Source organism: Macrotis lagotis, chromosome 1 (genome assembly GCF_037893015.1).
Source record: "Macrotis lagotis isolate mMagLag1 chromosome 1, bilby.v1.9.chrom.fasta, whole genome shotgun sequence".
NCBI classification, from domain to species: Eukaryota; Metazoa; Chordata; class Mammalia; order Peramelemorphia; family Peramelidae; genus Macrotis; species Macrotis lagotis.
In genome coordinates this window covers 580,375,595-580,398,501 of record NC_133658.1, presented here as the reverse complement: position 1 = coordinate 580,398,501, position 22,907 = coordinate 580,375,595, and the positions used below count along the sequence as shown (strand labels likewise).

The 22,907-nt window shown below is 36.4% G+C and overlaps 1 protein-coding gene across 1 annotated transcript in view; it reads left to right on the top strand.

Moving 5' to 3' along the window:
* ITGB5 (integrin subunit beta 5) overlaps positions 1-22,907 on the top strand; it is a 200,460-nt gene that overhangs the window by 70,706 nt on the left and 106,847 nt on the right. Inside the window, exon 5 of the mRNA XM_074214694.1 lies at positions 848-1,016. Coding sequence (XP_074070795.1) covers positions 848-1,016 — 169 coding nt within the window. The remainder of the gene's footprint in view (positions 1-847; positions 1,017-22,907) is intronic.

Genomic DNA, 22,907 nt, shown 5'->3' with positions numbered 1-22,907 from the left:
GTGCTAGACATGGAATCAGGGTAGACGTGGATTCACATCTGCCTCTGACCATTATTTTAATTTTTTTACTTTAGGAGAGGCACATTTTTTGAGCCTCAGATTTTTTGTCTATAAAATGAAGCTAACAAATACCTGTTGTCCTTTCACAGTGTTACCATAAGGTACAAATGAGATAATACTGATAAAGGTAAATGTGTAATGTGGTTCTTTTCCCTCTTCTAGTCTATGTATCTGCTTTTTCCTTATGTCTTCCTCTAAGGTCCTTAATCCTTTGCTCTGTCAGAGGCTTATACAATCTTTCACAGACTATCTCAAGTCTGAACTCCTTCATAAAATTTTTCCCATTCAGTATGTTTCACAGAGACAGCCAGGTAGTAGGCACAGTGGATAGAGTGATGAGTCTGGAGTTAGGAAGACCTGAATTCAAAGCCTGCCTCAGATACCTACTAGCTGTATGACCTTAGGCAATTCATTTAATCCCTCACTCAGTTTCCTCTTCTGTAAAATGGGGATAATACTAGCATCCACCTCCCAGAATTCTTGTGTGAGGATCAACGAGATATTTGCAAGGTACCTGGAACATAGTAGATGTTTAGTAATGTCTTCTTTGATATTCCCATATGTTCCAGTTATGTGGTACATAATATATCTCTCCTATCTCAGCTGAACTCCATGAGGACATATACCTCCCAGAGTATGTCATGTTGCACACGTCATAATAACTTCTGAATGTCTCAGTGTTTCTCTACCCTAGCCTCTCCCAGAGAATGCACTGAACATATTTCTGCTTATGACAAGGGAATATGGGTAAAAAAAAAGTGGCTCTGAGACTATTATTTCTCCCCAGTTACAAGTTGTTTCCACACTGCGTCCCATCCTTTGGCTTCCGTCATCTGCTGTCTTTAACGGATAAAGTCGATAGCTTCAATGAAGAAGTTAAAAAACAGAGGGTGTCCAGAAACAGAGATGCTCCTGAAGGGGGCTTTGATGCAATTCTCCAGGCAGCTGTATGCAAGGTAAGTTTCTTTCAATATGTGTGAATAAAATTAAACTCTGTGTGTGTGTGTGTGTGTGTGTGTGAGCATATGCACACTGTGGGGTGTCGCTTTGTATAGGCAGTGTTTTCACACAAATTCCCATGAACTCCTGCCCATGGCTTCCTTCCACTGTTTACATCAGAGGGTGTGCCTTAGCAAGAATCTTGAGTAGGTCTATGGCAGTGTATGTCCGTAGGGTGATGGATTTGTGCTTCTGTCCCTGGGTGGGGCCATGAGATACTTTTTGGCCAGAAAAGTGCTGCTCTGTAAATATGCATGAACAGTTTGTTTATTGGCTTTCTTTTTTTATGTTTATTGACTTTCAAGGGAAAAGAATTGACTCCATTTATGCTCAGGGAGTTTTCTGGAATGATTTTTGAAATACCATGTTGTGCCTGCAACTTCCTTGGAAATCTTCATCTGGAAGAAAAGGAAATAAACGTCAAGTTTCCTTAATTTTTTTTAGGGTTTTTTTTTTTGCAAGGCAAATGGGGTTAAGTGGTTTGCCCAAGGCCACACAGCTAGGTAATTGTTAAGTGTCTGAGACTGGATTTGAACCCAGGTACTCCTGACTCCAGGACCGGTGCTTTATCCACTATGCCACCTAGTTGCCCCAAGTTTCCTTATTTTTTTATTACCAGTTTGTCTCCTATTACTCTATAAAATGAAGAGCTAATATGAGGTCATTGGGAGAGATGGAAAACCCTAGGTAGGAAGTGAATGATGGTGTATTTTGAGGCAATGTAATGTATAAATGGTATTTATTGATCATGGATTGTTGATTGCCTCAGGAAGATTGTATAAGAATTATCTAAGATAATTATCTAAGATAATAATAAACCTTTACACATTTTTTAACTTAAATATATTTTGCTAACTCATACAGGATAGAATTATACTATTAGTTTTCAATGACTCAGAAAATACATAACAAAAAGTTAATAGGAATTTAGTAAAGCATTGAAATAAATTTGTATATTATTAATCATAATAGCATCTATGTACATTTGAAATATAGTTGTATGATTTTGTACGACATTAAGTCTACCAAAAGTCTGCTTAATTATGAATTTTCTTTTCTCTTACACTCTTTTCTTCTCCTTTCCCTCCCCAAATCCCTTGTCTGTGACCCATGAATTTGAAATCACTGATCTAAGAAATAGCCATACCTGTATAGAATAAGTGGAGGAGGCCATATATGGTCAGGGATGCTGAATATTTATTGCTCTTCTTACATGTTTATGAACTTTTAAACAAAGCCACCTATCCTCAATTTATAGAGTTTGGCAGCTTACTAGCTGGGCTAGCAGATTTTTCATGCCTTGTGCCAAAAAAATGCCCTCTTTTCTTCTCTTATGGATTCCTGACAAGGTGATATGGCATCCATTGTTGTATTTATTTAAATTAAAAACACAATAAAAATAATAGGATGACTTTGTGTATATTGGGAGAGGAGGATCGTGATTGTAATAGAAGAAATCTGCAGGAGCAGCTAGGTGACACAGTGGATAGAGCACTGGCTCTTGGAGTCAGGAGAATCTGAGTTCAAATCTAATAATTTCTGAGCTGTGTGACCTTGGGCAAGTCTCTGAACCCCACTACCTTACAAAGATGAAGGAGGAGGGGGAGGAGGAGGAGGAGGAGGAGGAGGAGGAGGAGGAGGAGGAGGAGGAAGAGGAGGAAGAGGAGAAGTCTGCAGAGACATTATCCTGTGGTTTTTCATTGTCCCAAGGAGATCCTGTTGTCTTGGCTTTTTTTGGTACCAGTCCTTGTGGCTAGATGATAGATTCCTTTCTTTGTGAGGAACAGCACACACAGATTGTCATAGACAGACACAGACACCGAGACAGACAAATACTCTCTCTCTCTCTCTCTCTCTCTCTCTCTCTCTCTCTCTCTCTCTCTCTCTCTCTCTCTCACACACACACACATTCATACACTGGTGCTTCAGTTAAAGATGCTAACTGTGATCTTTTCCACATAATGACTCAAGGCTGAGTCAAACTTTTAAGGTTTTATGATCCTAAGCAAACTCAAAGAAACCAAGGGGTGGGTACAAAGAGGATATAAACATAGGCAACTAACTTAAAGGGTTTTGGAAAACAGTGCAAGAAAGAGTTTTAAGTACCCACTAAGGGTAAGGCTGTTCCAGACACTAGGAAATGATCATTCTTTCCAACATGTTGAGATTATGATGCCTATTATTTACCTAATTCAAAAAGGAAGAACCAAGTCTTCAAACTCAACAAACCAGTTGGGAAATCTGTTTTATGTACATATACAATATATGTTAAGTGCATAACAGTGTTAAGTGCAAACTACTATGTGACATATATGGGTGGGTTGGTAAAAGGTCATTAGATTTTTACAACTAAAGAAAATTAAGAACAGTTTCCTGAAGGAAATGCCATCTGAGCTGGGTTTTAAAGGATGGGTTCATCTTGGAAAGAGATTGCAATATTTTTGACTAGTAATCCAGTGTTGGATAGCATTTGAAATATCTGGTTTATTTTAGAGTTTTATTTTCAAGGATGCTCTTTCCTCAGTGCAATTCCATGCTCTGGTAGGGAACATATAGTTCAGGAAGGACGTGGTACTTAAATGGATTCTTTGTTCATTGTTGAAGGTTAAATGCTAGGACCAAACAATGGCTTGTTCTCTTAATTAAAACTGTTAATTCCTAGCCCTAGAAATATCTTTTTGGTTGAATCTGTTATAAGGCCTTCAAGACTGTGTCCAATCGGTTCCATATAGGTGAGCATATTTCTTGTCTTCAAAGGTCACCAGAGAAAAAGATGCTATAGATTTCTGGATAAGCAATTATGTCTTAGTGTCAGTGACTACAACACCGATTGAGAAGGTGTTATATATTTATATGTCCCTCTAAAAACTGTTAAAATTAAATTTTGTCTCCTTCATGGATGTTATAGAATTAGATACTTCAAAAGTCATTAGAAAAAAATGTACTTTATCTCTGTCTCCTGGGCAGATGTGGATGAATATGGAACAGATTGGGTTGATAAAGTGATGTAAAAACAAAAGCTATCAATCTTTTAAAAATTAGCAATTACAAAAAACCTTAAATAAAATAATAATAAAAACAGGAGAATGGCTAGGTGGCCCAGTAGATAAAGCACCAGCCCTGGAGTCAGGAGTACCTGAGTTCAAATCCTGTCTCAGACACTTAATACTTACCTAGCTGTGTGGCCTTGGGCAAGCTACTTAACCCCACTGCCTTGCCAAAAAAACCCAACCCTAAAATAAAATAAGAATAAAAATTAGCAATTATTCAGAGTGGGGGCCAGCCACAGTCAAGGAGTTTCTCATTTTTTTGACTTTTATTTCAAATGAGATAATGTATGTAAAAGCATTTTGTAGAGCTTCAAACCCTATATAAATGCTAGCTATTATTATTGTTCTTAATATTGCTGCCACTTGTTTTTGAGAGCCTATATATGAGTAAATGATTTCCTTTCCTGTACTTATCCCCAGATCCTTATTTTAGAAGCTATTGAAAACTTGTTGAACAGAATTTTTCAATCTTCTGATTTGTCCAGAATAAAGTACCCTCCATTTCTCATTCATTTGGCTAAACTGAACACTCCCAGGTGATAAGTGCCTACCAGACCCCACCCCTATGGGACCATGACAAGGCCTGCAGTGTGTGTAGGCAGGCAGTCTCCCCCTCACAATGCACAATGTTTCATTAGAACCATATGCCCTTGAGATGGAAATGATAAGTATTCAATCTCCCACTGCCACAGCAAGCTCTTTGTTTGAGTTCTATACTGATACTGGTTTAACCAGGAGAGATTTTTAGCTACCAGGGCTTTAAGGATGATAAATGTTCATGTTTGGAGACTTAAATCCAATCTGATTGATGGAGAAGGCATTGATAAAGAAGGAAGAATATCTGTTTTTAGGGGATTTCCTAGAAGAAATGTTTTAATTTTTGTTTTGAAGGAAGTTGAATGATTTTCCTTTCCTCCGCCCCCCCCACCTCGCCAGCCCAGGCAACCACTTTGCTGGGTAAGGCATCATAATAAGTGTCCCAAGCTAGGGATTCCTTTCTAACCAGTGTAGGTATTTGCCCTGATGGATTTGGACTATGCTGGGTTGGGAATAGCTAGTATGTATCAGATTCAGACCTTAAATCCTAGACTTGCTAGCTCTAAAACCAGCTTCCTGAGGTAAACTCAGGTAGAGAAATATCACTTGTTCTGATGAGCATTGCAAATAGATATGGAGCCAAGATCAAGATTGACTAGGTGAAGAAAATTGGGCTATTGCTCAGTGATCTCCAACTGGTAGTGCAAGAGATGGAGCACCAGCCCTGGAATCAGGAGGACCTGAGTTCCAATCCAACCTCAAACCCTAGTCACTTTCTAGCTGTGTGACCTTGGGCAAATCACTCAACCCTGATTTCGTCACATTCAGGGTCATTTCCAATCATCCTGATTCATATCTGGTCATTGGATCCAGATGGCTCTGGGGGAGAAAGTGAGACTAGTGACTTAGCACAGTCATTCAAATCCAGTTCATTCGCCTGTCATGGCATCACCTCCCTGATATCACAGTCTTTGAGTATGAAGGACTAATGACAACAGTAACAGCAGAATCAACCATTACAAAAGCTAATTCCTTTTATATCAAATCACTGCTCCTCCAGTGATGCAGAGTGACTGCCAGTCTCTCAGTAGAATTCAGTTATGCCAAAGAGCAACAGAAAGATCCACAGTGGACATAAGCAGGCTACAACTTGTTACCATTGATGACTTGAGTGTAAAAGTATTTTTAAATATATTGTCTGGGCAGCTAGGTGGAGTCAGGATAACCTGAGTTCAAATGTGGCCTCAGACACTTAATAATTACCCAGCATGGGCAAGTCACTTAACCCCATTGCCTTGCAAAAACCAATCAATCAATGACAGGTATGCCTAGATTAGTGAAATGTTTGTTTTATCCCATAAATTAAAAACTAAATAAATAAGAAATTTCAGTATGAGGACTTGTCATATAATGAGAATAAGAGTTTTCCTAAAACTTGAGTACTTTGCTAGTACTGCTGAAATATTAATAGGATAACAGATTTAGAAAGGGAAGGGACCTTAGGAGCTATCTGATTATGCTCATTTGACAGACAAGGAAACTAAGGCCCAGAGAGTTTAGGTAACCTGCTCAGAGTAATACAGGTAGTAAGTACCCTAGGTGATTTTTGAATCCAGGTGTTGTGGTTTAGTCATTTTCAGTCATGTGTGAGTCTTTGAGACCCCTTGTGGGGCTTTCTTGGCAAAGATACTGCTTTGCCATTTCCTTCTCTAGCTCATTTGACAGATGAGAGATTGAGGCAAACAGGGATAAATGACTTGCCCAGGGTCACCCAGCAAATATCTGAACATGTATTTGAACTCAGGAAGATGAGTCTTTCCAACTTCAGGTCTGGCATGCTACATTATGGTGCCCCCTAGCTATCCTAAAATAACATTGTAGATGTTGACTTTTTCAGCAGTCCACTCCTATTTGTTACCTGAGGGTCAGCTTAGTTTAATTTGGGTTTTTAGATTTTTGGGGGTTTTTTTGCAAGGCAAATGAGGCACTGAAGATTGAGACAAAAAATGAAATTGTTCCTGACCAACTTAGAGCCTTACTTTGAGTTCTTAGATGGTTTCATTTGTTCTTTCAGTCCTAGCTCTAGAATTGGAGGGGGTGGTTCAGTTCAACCCCTTCACTGTACAGATGAGGATGCCACAGTCCAGTGAAGTCCAAGTGACTTCTCCAAGGTCACATGGATCCTAAGAATCAGAAGTAGGATTTGAACCCAAATGATAATATTCATAATAATAATAATAACAATAATCATGGTTAACACTTAAGTAACACTATGCCACTGTGCCAAGTGCTTTACAATTATTTTCTCATCATATCCTAGGTCAACTCTCAGAGGGAGGTGCTGTTATTATTCCCATTTTGTTCTTGCTGTTGTTTAGCCATTCCATCTAGACAGATATAGATATATAGATATGGAAAGAGAGCGTCTGAGTTTGCTTTGTATAATTTTGTTTGTATGTTGTCTTCCCCACTAGACTGTAAGTAAGATCCTTGAGGGTAAGGAATATCTTTTGTCTCTTTTTGTGTCCCCAACATTTAATACAATACCTAGCATGTAATAAATGTTTATTGTTTTATTGAATTAGATTTTAAAACATGATTAGAAATTCAGTAAGAGGATATAAAGTAAACCCTCATAAATCCTCAATATTTCTATATATGACTAGCAAGATATAACAAAAAGAGCTAGAAAGAAAAATCCCATTCAAAGTAACCTCAGACAATATAAAATACTTGGAAGTCTATCTGCCAAGGCAGACTCAAAAACTTTTTGAAAACAATTACAAAACACTTCTCACACAAATAAAATCAGATTTAAATGACTAGACAAACATCAACTACTCATGGATAGGCCGAGCTAATATAATAAATATAATATATATATATAATAAAATATAATAAAAATATAATAAAATGACAACTCTACCAAAACTAAATTACTTCTTTAGTGCCCTACCAATCAAAATTCCAATAAATTACTTTAATGAGTTAGAAAAAGTTGGAAGCAAATTCATTTGGAGAAATAAAAAGTCAAGAATTTCCAGGGATTCAATGAAAAAAAATGCAAAAGAAGGCAGCTTAGCCTTACCAGATCTAAAATTATATTATAAAGCATCAGTCATCAAAACTATCTGGTATTGGCTAAGAAATAGAGTGGTGGATCAGTAGACTAGACTAGGTGCAATAGCAGGAAATGATTCTAGTAATCTGCTGTTTGATAAACCCAAAGAGTCCAACTATTGGGATAAAAACTGTCTCTTCAATAAAAATTGTTGGGAAAATTGGAAGTTAGTATGGAAGAAACCTAGATTAGGCCAACACCTCATACCCTATAATGCCAAGATAAGATCAAAATGGATACAGGATTTAGACATAAAAAAATATTATAAACACACTAGAAGATCAAGGAGTAGTTTACCTGTCAGATATATGGAAAGAGAAGCAGTTTATGACCAAGGAAGAGATGGAGAACATTAAAAACAAAGTAGATAATTTTGATTACACTAAATTAAAAAGCTTTTGCACAGACAAAACCACTGTAACCATGAGCAAAAGAATTGTAGTAAATTAGGAAACAATTTTTACAATTAGTATTTCTGACAAAGGACTCATTTCAAAAATATACATAGAACTGAGTCAAATTTTCAAAAAAGCCATTCCCTAATTGACAAATGGTTAAAGGATATGCAAAGGCAATTTACAACTTAGGAAATCAAAGTGATCCACAGTCATATGAAAAATTGCTCTAAGTCATTACTTATTAGAGAAATGCAAATTAAAGCATCTCTGAGATACCACCTCACACCTCTCAGACTGACCAATATGACCAGACAGGGCAATGATTAATGTTGGAAGGGATGTGGAAAATTTGGGACACTAATACATTGTTGGTAGAGCTGTGAACTTATCCAGCCTTTCTGGAGAGCAATTGGGAGTTAGGCCCAAAGGGCAACAAAAATGTGTTTGATCCAGTAATACCACTACTGGGTCTATACCCTGAAGAGATGATGAAAAAGGGTAAAAACATCTCTTGTACAAAAATATTCATAGCAACCCTGTTTGTAGTGGAAAAGAACTGAAAATTAAGTGAATGTCCTTCATTTGGGGAAATGGCTTAACAAGCTGTGGTATATGTATGTCATGGAACACTATTGTTCTATTAGAAACCAGGAGGGATGGGAATTCAGGGAAGTCTGGAAGGATTTGCATGAGCTGATGCTGAGTGAGATGAGCAGAACCAGAGAAACGTTATACACCCCACAGTGATGAGGCGGTGATGATCAACCTTGATGGACTTGCTCATTCCACCAGTGTAATAATCAGGCACAATTTGGGGGTATCTGCGATGGAGAATACCATCTGTATCCAGAGAAAGAATTGTGGACTTTGAACAAAGACCAAAGACTATTACCTTTAATTTAGGGGAAAAAACCCATTATCTTATCATATAGGGGAAAAAACCCATTATCTTATCATATAACTTTGCTATCTCTTATACTTTATTTTTCTTCCTTAAGAACATGATTTCTCTCTCATCACATTTAACTTAGATCAATATATACCTTGGAAACAATGTAAAGACTAACAGACTGCCTTCTGTGGGGGTGGGGGGAGGGAAGCAAGATTAGGGGAAAATTTTTAAAATAAATATAATCTCTAAAAAAAAAGAAAAAAAGAAATTCAGTAAGAGGTAGAGGGAGAGAGGGCATTGTACAAACATCAGTAATAGCATCAGCAAATGTACTGAGGCAGGAAAGCCTCAGTAGATTGCTCAGAAACAAAAAGTTACCAGTTGGTCTTAAGCTTAGGTAAGCCACTCAACATTTAGGGAGCAACTGAAAAAATTTTGATCTGGGGAATAAAGTGGCCAGACTTCTTGCACATTACAGGGATTGTTGAGAAAGGAAAATGGAGCATGGATTTACATGTAACGAAGAGAGAATAGAGGAAGCCATAGTGATCTGTAGGCAGGGGATAATAAGGCTTATTCCTGGGTGGTAGGATGAATGCCAGAAGCATTGTAGAGGTTGCAAATGAACAGTGAAAGAATCAGGAAGAATTGAATAACTGTATGACACCTAGTATTGATCCTTAGCAAGATGAACATTCTAAAGGGTTAACTGTTCTATTGTGATTATGAAGAGATGCTGGGAGGTTGTACCAGATGCCCCAAAAAGTCTTAGTACAGTTTGAATGCTTACAACTTTTGGGACACCTGGAATTTATCAGTCAAGTAGCCTCATTTTTTTTTCTTCATCCAAAATTGGGAGCTACCTCTTTAAAAAAAAACAACTTTTATTTGATCAAATAAAGGATGGGGAGAAAAGAAGGATAAAGTTTTACATCGGTTTTATTTTCCCTCTTGACTTTATGCTGATTTGATAAAGGAAAGTCTTATTGATTCCAACCCTGATAATTCAAAATTTTAAAAATTTGACTGGGCTGATATTATGCAATCTAGTGGAAAGAAGCAAAAAGGAGTCTAGTTTGGCTTAAGCATAGGTAAGATTGGAAAGATAGACTAGATCCAGGCTACAGAAAATTAACTGGAGAAGTAAATGACAAACCACTTGAGTATATAGTCATAAAGAGTCAGATACAACTAAAATGACTCTATAACAATGGAAAGAACTCAGGACTGAGAATCAGAAGTCTTGGGTTGTAGCTTTGGTACCAATTCATTGTATAACTATGAGCAAATCTCTTAACATTTCTGGGAATTATTTCTCTTACATGTTAAAGCCAGGGGGAGTGTATTAAATTGGGAAGGCAGTTCCCATCTTGAAAATTCTATAATTCTAAGTTAGCCTTTGGAGCAGATACATCTAACCCATGGCCTGAGATCACATAAGGCCCTTGAAAGCCCATTTATGTGGTTTAGTATCTGTTATCCATTAGTAATATGGGTTACATTGTAGTCATAGATCAATATTAAATTCTGCATGTGACCTTTGATAAGTTTTTGCTGGATGATGTGGCCCAGGAGGAGTTAAAAGGTTGGACACATGCTTTTAGAGTATTTTACTATGGTTTGGGGAGTGGGAAATGGTTTTGTCAAGCAAATTAGTAAATAATTGAGGTTTGGAGGCTTCAAAAAAGGTGGTGATTAATGCATTTAAAAAACCAAAATATTTAATATTCTGGCAACAAATTCTCTATAATAAAAATCCCCCTTCTGAGACTTTGGGCTCAGGATTGGTAAGATTTTCACCTTGTCTTGCCCAGGATTCAGTCCCTCCAAGTCACTTCCTAGCCATATTCTACTCAACTCTCTCTTTTCCCCCTTCTTCCTTTTTTAACTCTTGGCTCTGAAATTATTTTTCAATAAAAACCACTATTTCTGGGAAGGGCATACCAGTCAGTTATCTGATTGTTTCAAACCTACCATTCCCTGATCAGGACTTATTTATATGTGTAACTTGTCCCTATTAGAATGTAATCTCCTTGATGGCAGGTACTGTCTCTAGTTTTATCATTATATCTCTTAATAAATGCTAATGCTTTGTATTCATTGGAAATAATTCTTGTATGATTATTAAGTAGAAAAAATAGTCCTGAATCTTGAAGTATTTGTGTTTATATCTCCCTTCACTTCCCAGGAATCTCCCCCCCCAACTCCCCATCCTATGGCTCTTGACTTATCTATAATTTGGAGCCTTAAGAAGTTTCCTGGGAGCAGTGAGAAGTTAATTGCCAATGGTCAATACAGCTAGTCTGTCTGAAGTCAGACTTGAATCCAAGTTTTTCTGACTTCAAGGTATGGGTATATTTCTTTATAATGCCGTATAGCCTCTCCTCATGCACATAGTAGATGCTTTAATATTTCTGTTGGATAAATAAATCAAAAAGCATTTATTAAGAACCAAATGAATATATATTTGCAGCTACAAAGATAAAAAGGGGAGATAGTGGCTGCCCTCAAGGAATTTAAAATCTATTAATTTACACTTTTCAATTAAATGAATATTGGGTGCTTATAATATACAGGCACTATATGAAATTAGTAAAGGAATGATAAAGCACATCTTTCTCCTGACAACTGGTTAAAATTAGTATTTATTCTGGAGAATGGGAAAAATTCATTGATTTAAATATTTTATAAAATTCAGACTGTTTGCCTTTCTTAAGGGTAATCTGCATTAGGAGATTTTCACTATCTAAATAAATATATGGTGTTCTATCTTATGGCAGAAGACTAGTTTTCAGGGTACACATCCGCCTAATTTATTTTGCCCAAGAAAATACATGCTTCATTTGTTCCATTGTTAAGAGTCCAGTCACCAAAAACATTTTTTAAGAAGCTTAAGAGTAGAGTGCAAATGGAAACAAAAACAATCAGAGACTGATGAGGACATGTTTATTGTTATAAGCAGATTTGGATATGCTTCTGTGTCAGAAAAGTAGAAACTAATCACAGAACGAATTCCAGGGATATTTAGAGCCTTGTGGTTGTTCTCCCTTGAGTGACTTGGGAATTAGTTATCTTGAATATGCGTTCAGATATCTGGAATGGGATCCTCAGCACTCTCCCCTGCTTCATCTCTTCTCTACCAATCTATCTTCTTCTCATGCCATGAATGAATGATTCATGTAGGACTTTGATTCAGTTTGGCCTCCTAAGAGCCCTTTTTGTTTATTTTGTATCAGTTCAACAGCTACTTATTGAATGCTTGTAAAAAGTTTACTTAAAATGTTTCTGAAATTTCCTAAACCTTGCTAAAACATACAAGAAGCCTTTTTCAATATCATCCTTTTTCTTCTCTGACAAAAATGAGACTTTACTCAGCATTTACTCCATGGAAGCTCTGAATGTTGGGTATCTTCTGATGCCAAAAAAATAAACAAAGGAGGAGGATACTTAACACAGGGAAAGTTCCTTCAAGAAATTGATTTTGGTCACATGTGACACCAATCAGTGTTCACTTAAAGGGTAGGATTAAAAAATCTGTCATGAATACAGCAAAATGGCTGTATTTTTCTTGTCTTCATTCTCTGAAGTAGAGAAGAGAAGGGATAGGTATAACCTGAGTGGCATCCCTTGAATATTCCAAAGTGGAAAGTGAATAAATCCTAAGGCAAGTGTAATGGTGGGCAACCCAACAGGCTAGAATCATGGACTGTTTGAGGAAGAAAGAGTCTTAGAGTTTATCTAATCTTAACTTTTCACTTTATAGATGAAAAATCTGAGGCTCAGAGAGAGAACATCTGATCACAGAATTTTGAGCTGGAAGGGGTGTTAAAGACTTCTTGTCCAACACTCTTGTTTTATAGATATGAAAGGCCTAGAGAAGTCAAGAAATTGTGCCCAAAAGTCACTCAAAATATTAAATGACAGCTGGAATTTGAACCTAAATCCTCTGACTTCAAAGCCAATACATTTTTTATGCACTACACCTTTCCTGAAGTCATTTGTCCAAGGTCTTACACTTGGAAGTTCTAGAATCCAAACTTGAATGTTTTGATTCTTGATTCAGTGGTTTTTCTACTTTAATGTATATGCTTTGTGAAAACAGTATACTAGAATGTGAGAAATTAAAAATAAGTCTTTAGACTTTGGTCCTGTCCTCAAAGTATTGAACTATTTGACATTTTCTTTCTCAAAAATGAGAATAAGAGTGTATCTATTTGATCTTGAAGAAGAAACCAGAGAAAACCAGCTTTAAAAAACAAAACTCGGCAATAGCAAATCAAGAGAGTTTAAAGGAGTGTGATATGATTTTTTTTATAGTGACACCTGGTGGTTTCCAGATATTGTTGCATATGCAATTAAAGGGCCCTCTAAATTTGGTAGAGTTGTTTTTTTTCTTTCTTTTATTTTCCATTCAATTACAAAGTTAAAAGTCATTGATCTTGTCATTTTAAATTCCTAGTGCTTCCTAAGTAGATCTGCCTCAAGTTAGTCTTTATAACTGATCTGAAGTTGCTGGTCTTAGTGTCACTGACATTTTGGGAGAAGCACAGGCATGGGGGAAGGAGTGGGACCAGGATTGGGGAGATTTCAGTAGTTATCCCCATTATGTTACTATCTACCTTTGTGATGTTAAGCAAGTCAATCTCTCTAGGCACAAGTTTTCCTTATGCATATAAAGAGAGAACTAGATTAGATTTCCCTAAACTATAAGGTTTGATTTTATGAAATAAAGCATTTTGTTTCTTATAGCAGCTAATAGTCCATCTCATTTTTTTCCCTTTTGGGTATTTCTAAGTACATTGATAATCCATCCAGCTTCACCATCACATAATTCTGTACTTATGCAATTTAAGACAAAAAAAATCTTTGTTCTTCTTAAAAGACTTAAAGAAAGTAAATGAATATTCTATACCTTCTCTTGATTTTTGCTATGGGAGCATCCAAGAGTCACAGAATCAAGTCAACTAACATTTTTACTACATGTATTTAATTAACATTTTAATTTTCTCCAATTACATGTAAAAAAATTTAACATTCATTTTTTTAAAGTTTTTGAATTCCAAATTCTCTTCCTGCCATTGAGAAGGAAAGCAATTTGATATAGTGATACCTGTGCAATCAACATACATTTTAAGTGCCTGCTGTGTTCCAGGTGGCACTGTGCTAAGAACTGGGGAAAAGGTAAGGTAAAAGACAGTTCTTGCTCCCCAGGAGCTCACAGTCTAATGGAATGGACCATATACAATCAGCTCTGTATTAACAAGATACAGACAGGATAAATTGGGATATCAGACAAAGGCAGTAGTATTAAGGTGGATTGGGAAAGAATTCTTGCAGAGGCCATTTTGTTGAACCTATACTCAAACAAGAAGATATTGTACTTTTTGCATCTTGGTTTTTGACTGAAGATCTCAAATGATAAAGGGGTCTCACTGCCTCCTAAGGAGGTCCTTTCTCCTTTTCAGATAGCTTCTTGTTTTTCTCATAGCAAGTCTAAATATGCTTCCCTATAACTTCTACTTGTTATCCTCCTTTTGCCCTTTGGGTTTCAAGCAGAATTAGTCTGATCTTTTTTCCACAGGGGAATCCTTCAGATAGTAAAGACAGCTTTATGCTCCCTCCCCTCTGCCCTCTTTCTCTTTGATCTTTTCTTCAGACTAAACATTGCCAGGATCTTTAGCTGATCCTCATATGACACTTTCTCAAGGTCCTCCATTATCCTGATCACTATCCTTCTGGTGGTCTCTAGCTTATCAACTAACATGAATATTTGTCAACTCTTCCATTCTCCCCTCCACATTCTATGTCTTTAACCTTATTCTGCATATGTAAACAATTTCACATGAAAAAAATCAGAGATGCCCCACAGCTCCAGAGGTGCCAGTAGTGTGATAGAACTTGCTGAAATGACAGCAGACGAAAATAAACAAAAACACTAAGAAAGCAATATTGAACTCCATTCTTCTTCTTCTTCTTTCTTTTTGCAAGGCAATGGGATTAAGTGGCTTGCCCAAAGGCCACACAGCTAGGTAATTATTATGTGTCTGAGCTCGGATTTGAACTCAGGTACTCCTGACTCCAGGGCCGGTACTCTATCCACTGCACCACCTAGCTGCTCCTCCATTCTTTAAATATAGTGTTTTCATCAAGGTAGTTAATTGTCCTCCTGACATCTTTCAAAGATTTCAAAGATTCAAAATCTTTGAATTAATGGGGGGAAATTCCACCTGGAATATTGTATTCATTTGTGGCCATCACTTCACATTTTAGGAGGAATATTAACAAATTGTAATGTTTTATAGAGGAGAGAAAATAGGATGGCTAACACTCTTAATAGCAGTGCAGAAAGTTGAAGGAAGCAAAATGTTTTTTGATAAGAGAAGGCTAATGGAGACATGATGATCACCTTCAAAGATAGGAAGAGTGAAGCAAGGGGTAAAGAGGATTAGTTTTTTTCCCTCCTTACTTCAAAAGTCACAATAAGGCTCAATAAATAGGAGAGGGGGGATGGGATGGAAGGGAAAGACAGAAAGAGAGACAGAGACAGAGTGACTTAGTTTAATCCAAGAAAGAACTTTTTAACAGAGCAAATTGTGAATGATCATGGAACCAAAGTTCAGCCTTCTCAAATGAAGTCACGTAGGTAGTCACATAGTAAATGACAAACCAATATTTAAACCCAGTACCTCGAGTTAACAAATTCCTCCCTCCGAGGACCAGTGTGCACCTGACTGTGATGCTGCAAAGAAGACTCCTACATTAGGCAGAAAACTGGGTTTGAGTCTGGAAGATGAGTTCAGATGCCATCTATGAAACTTACTGGTGGTACAAACAGGGCTTATTATTTCACTAAGCCTCTTAGAGTCTGAGTTTCTTCATCTGTAAAATGGGAATGATAATTCCTTCACTAAATGACTGTGAAAGCACATGGAAAGAGCTTGGCAATCCTTGCTGCATTATAGGTGGGATACCCCAGGGGGTTAGTGAAGAACAAGCACGAACTGCTTCTGGGGATCCACTTCTGATGATTTCTTCCTTTGTCATCTTAGGCAAATCATTCAACCTCCTCCCTCAGTTTTCTCATTTGTAAAATGCTGCAGTTGAGTTAAATATCATCTCCCTTCCAGCTCTACATGTATTATTCTATTCTTTTTTTTTTTAGTAAGAGATTAGACCAGATCCTGTATTAAGTCATTTTCAATTTAAGATTCTATTATTCTTTTTTTATTGAAAAAAAATTTGGCATGCTCTTTGGTTATCCTTATACCTGACATATTTTCTCTTCTTCACTCCTACTGACCTCTCTGGCTTTATGTTCCAGTAAAAATTCCATTTCCTATAGGCCTCTCCCAATCCTTCTATCAGGAGTGTCTTCCCTCTATTAATTTTTTTTTTTAGGTTTTTGCAAGGCAAACAGGGTTAAGTGGCTTGCCCAAGGCCACACAGCTAGGTAATTATTAAATGCCTGAGACCGGATTTGAACCCAGGTACTCCTGACTCCAGGGCCGGTGCTTTATCCACTGTGCTACCTAGCTGCCCCTATTAATTATTTCTTATTTATCCTGTAAATAGTTTGCTTTGTATAGGTTTATTTGAATGTTGTTTCTTCTATTAGTTTGTAAGCTTCTTGAGGGCAAGGACTGTTTTTATCTTCCTTTTGTATCTCTAGCACTTAAGGCTTGGCTCAAAGTAGGTGACTAATGAATAATTATTGAATTAAATTGAATAATATGTTGGTGCTTTTTATCTGTGAGTATGTTCCTTCTAATAGATAAATTTCAGCCAATCTGTACAAAGCCTCCCTCATATTTCAGCCCATTTTATCATAGCACTTGGGCAGGAGAGAGATGAGGAAAGCAGTCAATGGAGAATCTTGATTCTGTGACTCTGCTTCCCTAAAGTGTTGCTCAGGGATAGGCCTGAATTTTCCCTTAGGCTCTATATTGCCTTGGCCCATCTCCAGTGGGTTAGTATTTTTCTCTCTTGAGATCTGAGATGAGATTTGGAGGACCCAGCCTGATAGCATAGTTGACTATTCTCCAAGTTACCACTAAACTCTGTTTATATGTGCTCTTTCTTTATAGTTTGTTGTTCATTGGGCTTAGTTGCTGGCTCATAAAACATAGTCATCTACTCATAGCTTAAGAAAATTAAAGGGAGCTTTGGTCATGTGCATAGTCTCTGGGTTGGAAGAATTCAGGTCAGTGGCCAGGAGACAAAGTGAATCATAAGAAAGCAAAAGCTTTGTCTGCATGCCCTTAGTGTGTTTAGGAAGAAGAAAGAAAAGAAACAATGCAAAAAATGCTTAATTCACCAAGCCCAAAAGCCTTAAACTGACCTAACTATGGTATGACCCTGTCTGCTCCAGTTTCCTCAGTTGTAAAGGGAGGATTACAATAGAACCTATCTCACAGAATTGTTTTGAAGATAAAATTAGGTGATTTTATAAATGTATAAAGTGTTTCTGACACATAATAGATAATTGAAAAATACTTGTTGCTTTCCTCCCTTCTAAGGAAGATTTTATTTATGAATTCTTTTTCTGGTTGCTTCCTGTTGACTCAACCAGTTATTTGAATAAATATTTTCCTTTGCCCTTAGTAAATGAATTCTATTTAGATTTCAAAGTATCTGGATTTCTCATCAGGGAAACCAGACTTGAGCAACCACCACTTCCCATTTTAATTAAGGTAGAATCATTTTCTTAAACTGCCTTGTCAATCGAACTGTGAACAAAATCAGGACTCACAAACTGGCTGTTTCCTACTTCAGATAGGAATCATTTAACTTTAAATTAAAAAGAAATTTCAGAAGTCATTTAATGCAACCGTTGAACACTGGGTTTGGATTCAAGTGCAAAGGAAGTGCTTTTTATCATTTGAAAAAGATATGTTCCTAAAATAGGGCATAGTCATTGTATTTTGGTGAATCAAATGACATTTTAATTGCACTAAGGAAGCTAACAGTTTGAAGAAATGCTATTGTGAATCTCTTTATAAAATGAAGAATACTTGTATAAAGAAAAGAATCTTTCCCTTCCCAATTAATTTCTATTCCCCTCACTCTACCAAAACTACCTCCATAGTAAATCTAATGAATTCACCTCAATCCTAGCTCTCCTTAACTTTTGTATGGTGCATTGAATACCTTATCTGTCTTAATAAATTGACACTTTGTTTTTGTGATATTATAGAAGTTTAAAATTTTTTTATTTTCTCCTCTTGACCATGATGACACTTGAGATCAAGTTATTATAGATCCATAACTTCAAGGGACCTCTCCTATCATCTAGTCCAACCCCTTTATTTTGTGTATGGTAAAACTGAGAGCCAGATAGATCAGTTGTCATAATGAAGTTATAGTAATAGGCAGCTGAGTTAGGATTTAGAGCCCCCACTACAATCTTGATATCCTTCCTACTGGACCATAACTCTCTTCAGTCTAAGTTCTACTTTTATTTTTCTTTCTAAAGAAGAATATTTTAATAAAAACCACAATATTAAACATAAATGCAACCTATTGAAGTTTCCTAGTATTATTTGAGTAAATTAATTTTAGTATATAAAATAACTTTTTTAGTCACTCCCTCCAAATACCCATTGGAATGCTTTGTCCATTCATTCTTTCCTCATATATGGTCTTAATTAGAATGTACTCCATTGTACTAGTTCTTTTTAATTTGTGTTGTTTTATCAAGGTCTTTCCATGTTTCTTTATATTATTCATACCTGTCTTGATGACATTATAGTACTGTATTCTGTTCCTTTAACAAATTGATTTATTTGAAGGTAACTAATTTGAAGGTAATTTGTTGGATATTTATGTTAATGTGCAGGCTTTTGTGATTATATTCAGTGATCCAGTGAAAATCCTTAAACAGAAAACATTTGTTGATCTTGATAACACTTTAAAGGTGTAAAGGAATATGCTCTCCAAAATAATAATATAGTAGACTTATTGAGTCAAAGGTTGTAATTATTTTTGTAACTTTTACTCCATACTGCCATTTTGCATTTTAATCAGCTATAAAGTGTGTTTTTTTAACCACAATACTGTTTCCTTACTTTTAATCATTTTTTGACAATTGCTTTCATGTCAAATAATACCTCAAATTTTCTTTTGCTCTTTTTTGATTGCTAGTGAAATTAAGCAATTTTCCAGATGATTATTTAAAACCTGTTTTCTTCTCTGAAAATTATCTTCATTTCCTTTGTCTTCTTATGTACTGTGAACTGAGTTAGGATTGAATCTTTTTAACAGTTCCATATATTTATCAAGTTCATCTCTTATTTGATATAAATGTCAAGTTTTTAACTTTTAAGTATTATATTACCATAAATGTTTCTCTAATCACCTATTTTTCTATTTTAATTAAATTTCTTTTTTTTGTGGCATAGAAACTTGTTTTATAAAGTCAAGCATATATATCTTGTTCTTACAAAAATATTTTGTTACCTTGGAAAAAGATTCATCTTCCATTCTCTTTTATTCCATTTTCTGTCATATTTTAAAGGTCTTTTTATGTTACCATTCAGCTGCAAAATATGGAATCATATAGTAGGGGATCCAAATTCCTTTCCCAAGAAATTACTAGTTTATTTCTTAGATATATTAGTAAAAGAGAATCCTTTGTCTCTTTGTTTTCTATAGGTTTATCAGCCATTCCTATTCTGTATACTTATTGTTGGAATCCTGGAGTATTTATTATGTGCTAATAACCTTTTTCTTAATGTTCCCCAATATGTTTTTTTCTTCATTCTTTCTTTGCTTGGAGAACTTTTCCATTTTAATATTTTCATTTGTCACCTCTATCTAAAACTGTTGCTCTGGTTCTTACCTTCTTAATTACCTTCAAGTTTCCTTCAGTCTTTCATTACCATTCAACCATTATATGGTTACTTTCCAGCCTTAGAACAGAACTGTCTTTTTATCTTTTCCCATTCTCAGTGGTTGTCCTTCCCAATGTTGGAGGACTAGGTACCCTGGCTCCAATGGATTTTATGCTTTTGTACTCTCTTTTCTCTCTTCCCTCCTTTTTTTAGCACCTTGCGATATGAAACACAAAGTTCATTGCTCAAAAATATTTCTTTGAAATTTATATAAATCTGGAATTTTATATTCTGGCTTTTTTAAAAAACAAGAAATACTTACATGCAATGTTTCTTAAAAATTTAGATTAAAACCAGCTTTGACACTTGATGTGTAGAAGGAGATGCTGAGGCTGCTAGGGACTCCTGTCCACAGACAGTTTCTTTGCTCACTTGACTACATTACTTGGGTTTTTACAGGCTTAAATTAAGTGATTTGCCTTCATTCAGTCCCCATGTCCTTTTGTCCTCCGGTGACATTGAAATTAGATTTGGAAATTTGGTGGTCAAGTGACATCATGACAGAGATAGGAATCAAGGACAACTCCATAGCTTTGAACTTGGAAGGTTGATGACATCATTGAAAGAATTTGGAATTCTAAAAGGGGAGTGAATGGAAGTTTTGTAGGAAAAAGATGACTCTGGGATAGTAGATAAAGGGCTAATCTTGAAATATGAAAGTACTGGGTTAAGATTTTGCCTCTGACACTGACTCTGAGAAAGTTATTTAACTTTTATATTCCTCAAGCAGCTCCCTAGACTTGTCTACTACTAAGTCATAAACTATGTAGTTGGTGATGGTAGTTCTTATTCTCAGCTGAGTATATCACAAATTCTATTTTCACAGTTTTAATAAATAATGTGAGGAGAGAACTTGGGTCTGAAGACGCATATTGAAGAGGGTTGCTGAGTAAAATAATAGAATCATAAATTTGGAACTAGAAAGGTCATTAAAAAGTGACCCAACTAGTTTCATTTTGCAACTGAGGAAACTGAGGTCGAGAGATGAAGTTACTTGCCAAAATTCATGTAAATAAAGAGCAGAGTTTGAACTTGGTCTTGACCTCTGTTTTCAAATAGAATGCCCATTACATTACTCCACGATGTCTCATCATTATGGGAACTGTAGGAGCTTGTGAATTCTCCAAGGGAAAGAGAATTTAGAACGATAAGAGCAGGGAACTGTAGATTGAACCTTAAGGTTTGCCTTTGTCTTAATGAAGGAAGGCTTGGAATACTTACAATTCAAAATAAGGAGACGCTTAAGATGTGAAAGGCAATCAGGGAAGATGGTATAACCATATATAATCCACCAAGATGAAAGTGGAATTGGGGATGCCTTGCTGGAAGCTCAGGAGGAATGGAGTATCTTCCCAAACTGTTAAAGTTTGGTGGGTTTCATAGCATTTTTTAAAATGTTATTTTATTTCTTCCAATTACATGTAAAGATAGTTTTCAACATTCATCTTTTTGTAAACTTTTGATTTTGACATTTTTCTATCACCCTCCCCCCCACATAAGTGAGTATCTGATATAGGCTGTATAATTCTGGGGGATTTTTTGGTTTGTTTTTGCAAAACAATGGGATTAAGAGACTTGCCCAAGATCACATAGCTGGTAAATATTAAATGTCTAAAGTGGATTTGAACTCAGGTCCTCCTGACTCCAGGGCTATATCCATTCCACTCCTTACTGCCCCTAGAGTCATGTTTTAATACCATTCTTATCTGGGACTAGCAAGACCAGACCTTGACAAAAGGGATTGAAGATGCTGTACCTTGGGATTGGAAGTGGATTCCTGATAGTAAGGAGAAGGGAAGACTCCTGAGGCACTGAAAGCTAGTTTAGATTCAGATTCCTCTCTGTTGAGAAAGAGGCTTTGGGTCCTTACTGCTGGTCTTACACTGATGGTGAATTGGATTTTGGGGCATCCCTGGGACTTGTTCATTTTGTGGTTGGGAAGTCTATTACTGGGGTTATTACAGCCCTGACTAAGGGGAAAGGAGGAAGAAGATTCATGAGAAGGGTATGTCTAGGCAGAGGTTTCTGACTCACCCTATCGTGGGGAGTAGGAGAGGTAATTAAATGTTTTGGTTTAAAAGACCTTTCCTTCCAGCTCTTGTTTTGTTGCAGGCTAAATACACATACACAGTGCCAATGTCAACAAGATGCTGAAAGCCATGATTTTCTGATGTTAAGACTCAGTAGGAAGAATCTGCTCCCAGAGAATGACTGATTAGAAATTGGTAGCTACCCCAAGTCAGCCAAAAAAAAATGAAAACAGAAATACTGACAACCAGGCACTGGGCATGACTGAATCACAATCAACTGTCACATAAATTTGAAACCAAACAAAACACAACCACAAAATCCAGCTCTATAAACCTCAAGTCTTTGCTGTCATTTTGATTAACTAAAAATCTCCCCCTCAGTATCTTTCATTTTCTTCTCTATGTTCAAGTCTTGCTTTTTTTGAAAAAATATGGATAGACTTTTCATTTCACCATTTAATTATTCAAATTCAGTGGCACCATTTTAAAACTCCTTTTTGTTGTTAGTTCGGTTGTCTTAGGCTTGTCCAACCCTTCAAGACCCTCTATTGAGTTTTCTTGCCAAAGGTACTGGAGTGGTTTGCCATTTCCTTCTCCAGTTCATTTTACAGATGAGGAAACTGAGGCAGACAGAGTTAAGTCACTTGCTCAGAGTCACACAGCTATTAACTGTCTGAGGACAGATTTGAATTCAAGTCTTCCTGACTCCAGGCCCATGCTCTATCCTCTGAGTCACCTCCCTGTCCGTTTAGATGTTCTATAGGAAACATGAAATAGTAAAACCTCAGAACTAGAAAAGACTTTAGAAATCATCTAGGTCAATTCTTGCCTGAACAGAATACCCTCAATTTGTTTCTTATTCCTCTATTATGCTGTGTCCTGAATTCAGGGTACATGCCCCTTTCCCAATTCTCCTTATAGAGCCCAGCAA